Source organism: Saccoglossus kowalevskii, chromosome 3, assembly GCF_978046115.1.
Source record: "Saccoglossus kowalevskii chromosome 3, keSacKowa6.1, whole genome shotgun sequence".
Classification (NCBI taxonomy): Eukaryota; Metazoa; Hemichordata; class Enteropneusta; family Harrimaniidae; genus Saccoglossus; species Saccoglossus kowalevskii.
The window spans coordinates 14,273,812-14,287,913 of NC_140643.1; the positions used below are offsets into that span (position 1 = coordinate 14,273,812).

General features: G+C 35.5%; 1 protein-coding gene across 1 annotated transcript; it reads left to right on the plus strand.

Annotated features, from left to right (window-relative positions):
* Positions 1–54: 54 nt before the first annotated feature.
* Positions 55–9,837, plus strand: LOC100371950 (N-acyl-phosphatidylethanolamine-hydrolyzing phospholipase D-like). The gene is made up of 5 exons (XM_002741563.4): positions 55–390; positions 2,835–3,195; positions 3,474–4,111; positions 5,055–5,169; positions 5,766–9,837. Exons 1-5 carry the CDS (start codon positions 293–295, stop codon positions 5,895–5,897), a joined length of 1,344 nt encoding a protein of 447 aa, XP_002741609.2. The 5' UTR covers positions 55–292; the 3' UTR covers positions 5,898–9,837.
* Positions 9,838–14,102: the final 4,265 nt, after the last annotated feature.

Consider the following 14,102-nt stretch of genomic DNA (forward strand, 5'->3'; position numbering starts at 1 on the left):
TGAGTACAAATAGGGTCAAATGAGGTCATGTTGTTGAACGTCATTTAGGTACGTGTTGTTAAAACTTTGATCTCAAATAATTTGTGCTGTTTTTCTCATATTGACGGGTGTGCAGGTGGTATCTCAATATTGTGAACGTTATTCACTTGAGAAGTCATTGTAAAGTAAACAGTGGACTAGTTTATCTTCTGAAAACTTGAGTTCTTTCAAGTTTGCATGGCAGTGATGCAATTACTTCCTGTTTCGTTACCGCATTGCTTGTCTTGAACATCCTAATTTTGCTACACGTGTTATGTCAATTTTATCTCACATCTGCCGCTCACAGTGCTTGTATTTTGCTAGAATCATCGGTCGAAAAACTCTTGCTACACTATGTTGTCATAGTTACAGGTATGATTTTTTTAATAACCATTTTCGGTTCTGAAGTCGATTTTTAAAACCCACTTTCGTTTTTAAGATGTGTTTTTATTTTAAAAAACAATTGTTTAAATCCATTTTCGTTTTAAAAACCCATTTTTGTTTTTAAAAACCATTTTCATTTTCAAAATCCATTTTCGTTTTTAAAGTCCATTTTCATAAGCTATTTTCGTTTTTAAAATCCATTTTCGTTTTCAAAATCAGTTTTCATTTTCAAAATCCGACCTCATAATACGTGACTAGAAGTTGTAAATCGGCATTGATTCTGGCATTTTTTTATTTTCACCAGTGACGTTTCTATTGTAAGGCTTCTTTACATAATTTCTTCTTTAGATTATAACTTATTTAGTCATGGTACCGCGGCGTTAGGGTTCATAGAAGGTTCTAAGCTTTATCTGTCGGCTTACACTGCAAATGCATTAGTGGTCCGGCTTGTACACAGTCACTTGGGGGCTAAAAATCAATAAAACTATTTTTTTTTTTAAAGTCATTCTATAAGTTATGAAACATGACACCTAGTGAAATCGCCACCATGTCGGTTTCAAATGTTGATTTCTTACCTTAAAATGCTAAACAAAAAGTTGATAATAGTTGGGGGAATCAACATGTTAAATATAAATCAAAGATACAATGTGATTGCCTTTCAAATAATTTCATTCAATTTGTGTACAAAATATATGTACTGACTCAGTATGTCACACGCAACGTAATATTACCGTAATTGGTATAGTACAGGTGTGATGGTTCAAATACCAAAATGGCAACAGTAACAGAAAGACTTCCCTGGCGGCGATGATAAAATACAAACACGGGGCCAACAGATGAGGTTTCAACTGGTACTGGTATTATTATACTCTGCAAACATCAAGTACAATAACGCGGTAAAACTCCACTACTCCAATAACTAGATACTTAAACTCCAATACAATTCAACGAGATCTCCGATCTGATCTCAGTGCTGAACAACTCCCCTATATATACCCACAATGTCTATAAATAGACCATTACATCAGCATACATAATGAGTCTGGAACTTACTACAAATTTCTAGAATGTTCCATTACCTTCTATTGCCTTCTACAGTGTCCTATTACCTATTCAACCAACTTCTAAAAATTCCACCCAGACACAGTACGGTTCTAGAACATTCTCAGTCACACGGAAGTGGTAAACAAGTAGTATGCGACACAGTATAAAATGTCAGGACACGGTCGATGGTGTGTGTGGTGCATATCATAACAATAATAAATAATAAATGAGCACATATGGCCGAATGGCATACCTTTGTAAAAGTGGTTTGACCTGACCAGTTCTATTCATTTAATGATTTCGAGACACACATAACAAACAAGTCAGCAACTCACCTGGCAATGTTGCTGTTTTGTGTTCGAAATAATATGATGGTGACAGTACTGTAATATGTTTGTCCATGAATTTATGATGATATTTTACAGGGATTTTTCTCAGTTAGGGGATGCTTTAAATTTACAGCAAGTATTGGGGCAGCCAATTTGCAAACTCGCTAGCGAATTGTCTAACTGCTTTGGTTTAAACAGTTGGCTTTTGAATCTCGCTGGCGCCAACTTGTGATCGCGTCCACTATGGGCGAGTCTATATTGCATTAGGGGACATAGAATGTTTTTACGTAGCCTCATAGATTTCGGGATTCCCCTGATTTTATTACGCGAGGCGTGATAATGTAAAAAGTAGTATTCCTGGTCAGCCTGAGAATGGCCACAGTCAGCTGTACAAGCGGTAATGTGTGAATGCGATTAAGGCTGATCTACCCATATTTACTATATGGGATAGCCATCATGAACACTGCTTTATAGAACTAAATAAAGAGACAAGTTAAAAAACAGTTTCCTACAAATTAGGGAGAAAATCAGGGTAACACTAACCCAGCGGCTAAAAAAATCGACCTCATTCGTCATTTTTTGTGTGGGCAATTCCTTGTATCCAAACACCTCATTACACGAAGAACATAGAACACTTTCCCTGGTATATTTGAATGCGAAATTGCTATCCAACTGTAAGATCGTCCCCTACTGTTATATAGATTCTCCCAAAGTGGGTCTGACCAACAGACAGCGCAAGCGATATTCAAAAGCCTAGTCAAAACAGTTTAGTCAAAACCAAAGCAGTTAGCCAATCTACGAGGCTACGTAAAAACATTCTATGTCCCCTAATGCAATATAGACTCGCCCATAGTGGACGCGATCACAAGTTGGCGCCAGCGAGATTCAAAAGCCAACTGTTTAAACCAAAGCAGTTAGACAATTCGCTAGCGAGTTTGCAAATTGGCTGCCCCAATACTTCTGAGACTTGATGTAACTATATGAAATACTTTGAAAAAAAATTGTACTACATGTACAAGTACTCACTGTTTATGTAAAATATATAATATTGCATTACAGAACCATGAGTGGAGATAATAGTGATGAACCGACAGGTGCCGAGGCTTCGTCTCAGTCCACTACATCACATATACCGATATATGAATCCATACCAGATGAACTGCGGTCACCAAAATTGTCTACTTCGCAAAAAAACAACAATGATCAGGATGGGCACGAGGGGGAATCTCCCCTTTTACGAGAAACTACCAAGCGATTGTCCAGGAGTTTAGATTACAGGCAATTGGAAGATGTACAGAAGTCTGTGCAGAAGAATGGTCGATATGTGAATCCATGGAAGACTTTCAAGTTTCCATCAAAGCTTGATATAATGCGCTGGATGACATTAACACCAGATAACAGTAATGTTCCATCAAAACAAGTCAGTACTTGATAGGTTTATTTTGTTATAAATTCTGCATAATTATCAAGTCTTGCAAACAAGTGCACATTAATTAGCATGTATCATCTGATTTAACTACAAATGTGATCTTCAAATCAAGTGATCTTGGAAGTTGAATTAAGGCACTCTTTGCATATCATATATAACTGTGCCACAATATGATGCAGTTTATATGTAATTTGTGTGTGTGAGCTTGAGGGTCCTTGTGTATACTTTACTTTTCTAATCAAAAAATGCTTGTTTTTGTTCATACCCAGAAACTAGATCAAACATTGCCAATACTGAGACCCAATAAGACAGAAATAGAACGCCCACCGCCGTCTGGTATTCGCATCACCTGGATTGGGCACGCTACAGTACTGGTGCAGTTTGATGGGATAACTATATTGACCGACCCTATCTTTAGTCAACGCTGTTCACCGACACAATTAATGGGTTCAAAACGCTACCGTGATCCACCGTGTACAATTCACGAGTTGCCGCATATCCATGCTGTTGTTATCAGCCACACGCACTACGATCACTTAGATGTCGGCACAGTCCGGCTATTGAATGCCCGGTTTGGGAATAGTCTGCGGTGGTTTGTACCAATAGGACTATTGGGATGGATGAATAGCATGGGATGTGATAACACCATTGAACTTGACTGGTGGGAAGAGAACTGCATTCCTGAACATCCCGAAGTAACATTTGTGTTCACCCCAGCCCAGCATTGGTGCAGACGTGGCGTCGCAGATGAAAATAAAGTTCTGTGGGGAAGCTGGACTGTCATCGGACCTAATTATAAATTCTTCTTTGGCGGAGACACTGGATATTGCACTGTCTTTGAGCAAATTGGCAGGAGATTTGGGCCGTTTGATCTTGCTGCGCTACCTATAGGATCCTATGAACCAAGGTAGGTGAATTACAGTTCTTAAAATCTTCGCTCATTTGCATTCAGATTTGCTACAAAACGTGTATACCATAATTGTTCTAGTAGTAACAAATGTACTTATGTAAAGTTTAATAATACAGCATACAATAAATGTAATTTTTAATTTATGAGAGTTTTGAGTATAGATCAAATACATAAATACGGATCCCAACACTTTTAGTTAATTTGATAAAATAAGCAGTCACACGAGGAATATATTTATCAGGCATATAAAGCAACAGCAAACTAAAAATGGCAAACATTCAAAAAATGCATTGCAAACTATTTTAATCTTCACTCCTGTCTGCCATCTTTAATTGTATTAACCATAAATATTGCACATCTGGCAGCAAAAAAAAAACAGATGTGAGACAGATTAGCCATGATGTGAGTGAGTGTGTTTGGTTCTGCATTGTATTGGTACTACCGGTAATCATTATTACATTTACACATTCATTTATTTCATGACATCATTCAAGATGGCCAATCGACGGACATATTAATAATAAAAATGCATCAGAATCAATCATTTCTGCAATTCTAAATAGACAGCTATATCGATGTCAAAAATATGTATAAAGAAGGTCTGTGTCACAATAAATGAACATGGGATATATTGAATTGTTCTGCTTCATTTGGTGGTTGACATTTTCACCACTAATGCAGTGACAAACACTGCCACGTGTGCACATCTGCCTTCATTTGCATATGAACAAAATGGCATGCTGAACTAACCAAGATCACTGCTCTTGTGCGCATTCATACGAACATCTTGGATGAAGAGGTTATGACTTATCTGACGATTTTCATAAAGTCTTGAAACATATGTGATAATAACAGAATGCAATGGTCTCGCCCTGATGTTTGTGGAATATGAAAGTTATTTTTACAAGTACTAACTGTAGTTTATGTCCTATCACACCAGGTGGTTCATGAAATCTCAACATATTGACCCGATGCAAGCAGTCCAAATACATCAAGACTTGAAGGCTAAACGGTCACTTGGCATTCACTGGGGGACTTTTACTATGGCCAGCGAGGTAAGAATGCTTTTTTTTTCATTCACAATGTTGCTGAAAAACTGGAGTTATATCTCAGAAGATCACTAATGGTGTCATATGCAGTTTGTAGTTTGCAGAAAGTACAATCTTTTGAGTTTGGGAAAATACAGTACAAGAATATGCAAGCCAATAAGATTGGTTAATTTATGAAATGAGCCCAATACTATGTATACTGTAAAATACTTTATTGAAGCTGAAATTAATTTCTCTGAAAAGACTTTTTTGGTGTTTTCATTGATTTTTAGTGAGTTGAATGTATTCAACTTGATTCACTTGATTCATGTTCACTGATTCAGTTTAGTATTTTGTAATTTTTCGAAAACAAATTTTTTTCACTGGTCTGGGGGGTCTTTTGCCTGTATTACTTAGCCTGTAGCTATATTAACTAAAATACTTCTAGAACTTCTAAAAATATTCCAATGAAAAACAAATTAGAAAGACAATAAAAACCAAACATTGAGAAGTTAAAAGGAAATGTACTTAAATCCACTGAACAGAAATTTTGGTTTTCTCAATCGATGATAAATCTCTTTGGTTACATGTGATTAATTGTCACAATTGTTGTTATATTTTAGTTTTATTTAGAACCACCACTGAAGGTGAAAGAAGCTCTGGAATCTAAGCAGCTGACCCCAGAAGAATTCTTTGTTTTGAAGCACGGTGAAACTCGGCTGTTGTTTGATGATGGCATGAACAATATGGACTGAAAACAATCGATCACATCAGTGAAAGTTAGATTCACAATTATAAGTTCCAGCCACAGCTACTGCGAAAAATGTTTCATCGAAATCCTGTCAAAACTTTCCAACAAGCTTATAGTGACTTTCCAAAAATGACCGTCAGTGCAGTTATATGAAGTCATTCTACTCTAGAGAAGGTGCCCACCTTTCTTTGCTTGCTAGTACAGTTTCATTGTAAAATGAATTTCCATCTATGTAAACTTGTAATATTCAAAATTACAGCTAATTAGTCCCCGTTCGGACGCAGTCCAAAAACGGGGACTTATGTTTTGCCCTGTGTGCGTCCGTGCGTCCGTGATCACCTGTATCTCGAACATGCATGGACTGATTAAGTTCAAACTTCACTCATACATCACACATTATATGGGACATATGCACATGCATTTTTTTCATGATCCGATTAACGATAGCCGAATAGCGGCCATTTTAAGGCCGAAAATGCATCAAAATCGCACATTTTCACCATTCCGGACCCGGATCTCAGTTATGCATGAACGGATTTTGTTCAAATTTGGTACATACATTAAACATAATAGGACCTTGATGCACGTCATTTTTTTTTTTTGAATCGGGTTCGAAATGGCCGACTGGCGGCCATTTTGTTTTAAAGAATTCAGTTCTGGATCCGTATCTGAGACATGCTTGGATTGATCGAGTTCAAACTTCACACACACAAGGTACATCATGTCACAAATATGTATGTGCATTTTTTTCATGATCTCATTAACGATAGCCAAATGGCGGCCACTTTAAGGCCGAAAATGCATTGAAATCGCACATTTTCACCATTCCGGACCCGGATCTCAGTTATGCATGGACGGATTTCATTCAAATTTGGTACATACATTAAACATAATAGGACCTTGATGCACGTCATTTTTTTTTTCGGATCAAGTTCGAAATAGCCGACTGGCGGCCATTTTGTTTTAAAGAATTCAGTTCTGGATCCGTATCTGAGACATGTCTGGATTGATCAAGTTCAAACTTCACACACACAACGTATATCATGTCACAAATATGTATGTGCATTTGTTTCATGATCTCATTAACGATAGCCAAATGGGGGTCGCTTTAAGGCCGAAAATGCATTGAAATCGCACATTTTCACCATTCCGGACCCAGATCTCAGTTATGCATGGACGGATTTCATTCAAATTTGGTACATACATTAAACATAATAGGACCTTGATGCATGTCATTTTTTTTTTCGGATCAAGTTCGAAATAGCCGACTGGCGGCCATTTTGTTTTAAAGAATTCAGTTCTGGATCCGTATCCGAGACATGTCTGGATTGATCAAGTTCAAACTTCACACACACAAGGTACATCATGTCACAAATATGTATGTGCATTTGTTTCATGATCTCATTAACGATAGCCAAATGGGGCCGCTTTAAGGCCGAAAATGCATTGAAATCGCACATTTTCACCATTCCGGACCCGTATCTCAGTTATGCATGGATGGATTTTGTTCAAATTTGGTACATACATTAAACATAATAGGACCTTGATGCACGTCTTTTTTTTTCGGATCAAGTTCGAAATGGCCGACTGGCGGCCATTTTGTTAAAGAATTCAGTTCTGGATCCGTATCCAAGACATGTCTGGATTGATCAAGTTCAAACTTCACACACACATGGTACATCATGTCACAAATAGATATGTGCATTTGTTTCATGATCTGCTTAACAATAGCGGAATGATGGCCATTTTAAGGCCGAAAATGCATCAAAATCACGTATTTTCACAATTCCAGAACCGGATCTCAGTCATGCATGGATGGATTTTGTTCAGATTTAGCACAATGTGTTGTACATATGCAGGTGCATTTCGGTCATGATCTGCTTTGAATGTATATATCACTCAAATATGAACAGAACGGGGACGTGTCATTGACAATGACTTGTTTTAATAGTTTTCAGATCGTAGCGTAACAAAGAGAAAAGAGCTTTACATCAAAATTATACATTTGTGATATCAGCTTTTTGAGTAAAAAATCATAATTTACTGGTGATTACATTATTCAGGGATGAGAATTTTCTAAAACGTCTAAATTCAAGGAAAATTTGTTAAGGGGTCTGTATCAGTGTATGGTCGAAGCCCATACACCAATGGCGCCATTTCATTGTTTCAATTGTTAGTGGTGCTGGATCGTTGTTTACAAGTTTCATGCTGCGATAATTGTGAAATTGGTTACAAAAGACAATGAGTCAGCCGTGCAAGAGATCGATAAAGACATTAGGAACAAATTTCATTGGGCATTGCTTGACAAGGAAGCAACTTTGACCGTGATGAAGGGGTAATTTAAATTCTCATTCTCATCCCTGATTATTAGTAAATTGCATAAGTGCCAAATTTTTAAATTTTTTGCACACGTTCTGTATTTTAGCAGCTGACAAAATGCTTCAAAGTAGAAGTCAATTTGACTGAATTTGTAATTCTTAATATAACAGTGCAAAGAGATAAAAATATACTTCTTACAGCTTGTTGATGTCATTTCTGGTTCTCAAGATAATAAGCTGTTTATTTAGGCAAGTTACATGTGTATATATGGATGGAAGCCATTTTGAATTAGTTTTGGTAAAGGCAGCCATATTATGACTTCACAGTTGATTTTGTGCGAATTGAGAAACGTTTCATTGATGTATCAGAATTGTCATTTATTTAGTTGCCATGGCAATATACTAATATGCAAAAATGAATTTATTCATAATATTCACACATATTTCTTAAGTTATGTATTCAAACATTTTTATCCCAAAAGCTATCATATCATGATTGTATTTAATATAGCTGCCTTTAATCACCTATGAGCCAAAATGGCTGCCTCCCAAACTGCAGACAAAATGTATAAAATATCCTGAGAATCACATATGTAATCAAAAATCATGTAATGTTGACTTTAGCAGAAATTTCAGCAGCCCTGATATGATATATGTAGTTAATTAAAAATTGATACTTTTTATAATGTTTATTATCGATTACATAAGTGCCAAATTTTGAAACTTTTCAGGAATTTTTATGTTCTGTAATTTAGCAGCTGACAAATTGTTTTTTTTGTTTTTTTTAAATTCTTCAGTGAGAAAAACGTATTTCAGAATGAACACTATAATTATTCGGAAAAGTAAAACATTGTTCAACGACCAAGATTCATAGCTTGATGGCTTAATTTGGGACGATTTAGAAGGGGTAAGAGTTTAGTCGAATGTGACCCCAAAATCAAAAATTCCCCGAAAGTGGGGTTTGGGTGCTTAGTCCAGAATGGGTGTTAAATCAAACGAATAGGTAGATTTGTATTGTGTCCTATATAGTATCATAAGTATTAAGTAATCAATGCACCATATTATTTTGGGGTCAAAATAAGCAAGATGTTAATGTACACTAACTAAAATTATTGGTTTATTTACGCTTGTATTAAAGATAAATAGATAGATAATAGATCAAATATGGTAAGCGTGATATACAAAATGTATCTGAAAGATAATTGGGTAGTGTTCTCCCATAAAAAATAGCTTAGAGTATTTGCTATAGAATGTGTTAATCACGTTTATTGTATTGATTGTTATGCTAAATTTGTACTACTGGTATTGTTTATCCAAAATTAAACAGTTGGGAACTCTATAATGCTCTGGGGACCCTGCTGAGTCAAAAGTGTCGTCTTTGTCCATTCAGATAGATGTGATCAGAAAAACAAAGTTTGAAAACTTTCAAGACTGTGTACAATATGCTGAAGAATAATTGTATAGCATACAAAAGAAACAAAGTAGAAAAACACTTGACGAAGCAGGCACAAGTGCTTTTGAGCATTTGATGCAATGATGGAGTAACAAAGTATATTCAATAATGTACTAAAATTGATTGTAAATGGTAAAGCAATGTCAACTTTAATAAATGCTACTTAAATACAACATTTACATACAACAATAGCGTCTTTTATTGCATATGCAAGCAACACATTCAGAATTGTACAATAGTTTTTATTTATTTTGTCATTCTCAACATACTAAACTGTTTATTTAGGCAAGTTACAAAATAGTTGTAGATGTGAGAAAGTATCTTTTTTCATTTGATTCAGTGTGGGAAGTCATTTAGTGAGTATTTGACTCCTCAGTGCGAATCACACAATGGAAGATTTTCAGTTATCTACTTTGTGTGTGTGTATATGTGTCTCAATTCTACTGATATCTCAAGAACCACATATGCTCTGGAATAATCCTCAGTTTTGTTGCTGCAACCCATATGAAAAGCCATGGCTGTCTTTAGTGTATAGCTGACAATATACTGTTCCTTTTATATGCTGAGAGTATACTATTGTATCATGCAAAATTTCCTTCACATTTATTTGATGTGAATGCACCTTTATACAATATAAAATGCCTCTGATGTGAACACACCGTTACACATGCATTTATTAGTCCCCGTTCGGACGAAGTCCGAAAACGGGGACTTATAATTCGGTCTCCGTTCGTGTGTCTGTGCGTCTGTCCGGAGTCGTATCTCAGAATCCCATGGACCGATTCCATTCATTCTTTGCATGTGTCTAGTACTTTATGTGGGACATACGCACATGCATGGTTTCGCGATTTGATTCAAAATGGCCGACTGGCAGCCATCTTGTTTTTTGAAAATGTTGTATTTTGGACATGCTTTGTCAGTTTTCATTCAAACTTGGTACATAGATCATACATGTTAGGATACATGTCCCGACCGTCCGTGAGTTCCTGAGTCTGTCCATCCGTGTGTTCGTTCGTCCGTGCGTCAGTCTGTCCAGAGTCATATTTCTGAATCCTGTGGACCGATTTCGTTCATTTTTTGCATGTGCCTAGTACCTTATGTGGGACATATGCACATGCAGTGGTTTAGCGATTCGATTCAAAATGGCCGACTGGCAGCCATCTTGTTTTTTGAAAATGTTGTATTTTGGACATGCTTTGTCAGTTGTCATTCAAACTTGGTACATAGATTATACATGTTAGGATACATGTCCATGATGATTTATTTCGCAATTGGATCAAAGATGGTCGACTGGCAGGCAACTTGTTTTTGACTCGCATGTGCGAAGCACAAAAAGGGAGTTTTTGCAGTTAGTGTGTCTGTCTGTGTGTCTGTGTGTGTGTGTGTCTGTTCCACTGATATCTCAAGAACCATACATTGATTTTTGATGAAACTTGGTGCATAGATATTAATTACCTAATTTGCATGATAATTAGCTGATTTTTAGCTGTTCCATGACTGTTCCACTGATATCTAAAGAACCACTCATTGGATTTTGATGAAACTTGGCACATAGATGCTCCAAACTAATGCACAGATTTGATTAGTTTTGGGTAAAAATCTGTGCAATATTAATTACCTAATTTGTATAATGATTAATCAATTTTCTGCTTTTCCACTGAAATTTCAAGTACTAATCATCACATTTCAATAAAGCTTGGTACATAGATATCATAGGACACTGCACAGACCTGGTAGTTTTTAGGGTAATATCAGTTGATATTAATTACCTAATTTGCATAATTAATTTAATTTCAGCTTTTTATATTTTAAGTAGTAATCATCACATTTCAATGACACTTGGTACTTAAGATTTTAATGAAACTTTTAAAGAGAACTATGCAGAGACCCAATTAGTTTTTGGTAAATATTTATGCTTATTAATCGCCTAATTAACACTGATATCTCAGTTACTGATCATCACATTTGAATAAAATTTGGTACATAAATGCTCTAGTACAATAGACAGGCCTGATTAATTTTGGGTTAAAATTTGTTCATATTAATTCTCTAGTTAGCATAATAATTCATAATTTTTTTGTTCTGTTCTGTTCTGTTCATATTAGTTACCTGATTTACATAATTAGTTTTCAGCTTTTCCATCAATATCTCTTGTACATGTAATTTTGAATTAATTTTTAATGTGTCTTCAATACTCTCAGCACACAGGAGTTCTTTCTAAGCTTTCTTTGATTTTTTTATGCGGTATCTTGGACGTGCTCTGTCAGTTTTCATTCAAATTTGGCACATACATGTACTTTATACATGTTAGAATGCATGTCCATGACAATTTGTTTCAAAATCTTGTCAAGGATGGCCGATTGACAGCCATCTGACTTTTTGGCCTTACTACTATATTTCCACAATTTAAGTACCATTTTCATTTGTATTTGGCACATACATCATACATATCAGTGTGTTTCATAACCAGATCAAAGATGGCCGAATAACGACTGTTTTTATTTTTGGCCATATTACTACTACACGGAACACGTGTTTTGATGTAAATAAACAATCTGTTGTATACGCCACTTGGAACTCAAGTTTCAAGGACATGCTCGCAACAACCCTTCCGCTTTAATATGACGAGCACAAAGAGAACTTTTAAAAAATTAACGGTGACTGTGTCATTCTCAATGACTTGTTTTTATATGATGCACATTAGTCTTTATATGATGTGAATACATCTGTAATATGTTGTGCAGTTATCACTATTGGATGTGAATACAACTTTACACAATGCAAATTTAGGCAAAATTGTACAATGTAAACACATCTTCATGTGATGTTCATTCTTTGTAATATGATGTAGATATATTGTTATGTGATGTAGATTCTCAGGCACCACCAAAACATCAAGAGTTTATCATTCCTAGGGATATCTTGGGGAAAACCACCTTGATGTAAATGTTGGGTATTTCTGTTTACACTATTCTATAGAATGCAGAAATATGGATTGAGTGGATTTTTGACTGTTCAAAGCACATGTATGTGTGTGTGTCCATCTGTTCCACTGGTATCTCAAGAACCATATATACATCAGTTTTTGATGAAATTTTGTGCATAGATGCTCTGGGCCAATGCGCAGATTTGATTAGGTTTTGGTAAAAAATCCATGCATATTAATTACCTAATTTGCATAATAATTAGCTAATTTTTTGCTGTTCCAAGACTGTTCCACTGATATCTAAAGAACCACTCACTGGATTTTGATGAAACTTGGCAAATAGATGCTCTGTTTTGGGTAAAAATCCGTGCATATTAATTACCTAATTTGCATAATGATTAGTCAATTGTTGGCTTTTCCACTGACATCTCAAGTACTAATCATCACATTTCAATAAAACTTGGTACATAGATGTCATAGGACACTGCACAGATCTGATAGTTTTAGGGTAATGTCAGTACATAATAATTACCTAATTTGCATAATTAATTAATTTTAAGCTTTTGATTTTTCGAGTAGTAATCATATTTCAATTAAACTTATTACATAGATCCTCAAGGACTTTGCAGAGATCGATTGTTTTGAGGTTAATATTTGTTCATATTAATCACCTAATTTGCATAATTAGTTAATTTTCAGCTTTCCACTGATATCAAGAGTACTAATCATCACATTTCAATGAACCTATTGACCATGCAGAGACCCAATTAGTTTTGGTTAAATATTTATGCTTATTAATCATCCAATTAATATAATTAACCAATTTCCAACTTTCATTGATATCTTAAAGCTTAATTTTTAATGTGTCTCAAATACTCTCAGCACATGGGAGTTCATTCTATAATAAGCTTGTTTTATTGTGATTTATCCAGTGATGATCTTGAATCATTTGTTGTTGAACTTTAAAGAGAGTTTCCAGACTGTGGTGAGGGGATTGTGAGATCGTGAGAGAGAAATTAATACAATGGTAGGAACACAAACTTTAGCTCCGTTTATTCACTACATGAACAAGTCGGCCACTACATAAATAATATACACGATTACAAATGTATATACTGGACTTTACAGGGATGATCATTAATGTTTTCTCATTGAAAGAGCTTAACCCCATACATCTTTGTAGCTTCTACAAAACTGACTCAGCCGAGCTTCACTATGAAAACAATGTTGGAGGCGTCGCCCTGTTAATCTGTTATTCCTAGTCAATCACAAGCTCCATGCCGACTAGATTTTGCAAATGATCAGAAAGTGTTGAAGATCTTGTGGTACGCACACAGTTGATTTGTTTTTAAAAAGTCCGCTATACGCATATAAATGAATTTATATGCGTATAGCGGATGACTTTTTAAAAAAAATAGTATTTATTGATTTTAAGCCCCCGAGTGACTGTGGGTACACATTCTGTGATTGGACAATTTATTTAGTGAAATGCATATTTATAAAGTTAATGTA

What these genes read in the sequence shown, in the direction of transcription:
- LOC100371950 (XM_002741563.4), top strand. Translation starts at nt 293, where the DNA reads ATGTCAATTTTATCTCACATCTGCCGCTCACAGTGCTTGTATTTTGCT. An exon ending in CTATGTTGTCATAGTTACAG is followed by an intron (nt 391 to 2,834) that starts GTATGATTTTTT and finishes ATTGCATTACAG; the next exon opens with AACCATGAGTGGAGATAATA. An exon ending in ATAGGATCCTATGAACCAAG is followed by an intron (nt 4,112 to 5,054) that starts GTAGGTGAATTA and finishes CTATCACACCAG; the next exon opens with GTGGTTCATGAAATCTCAAC.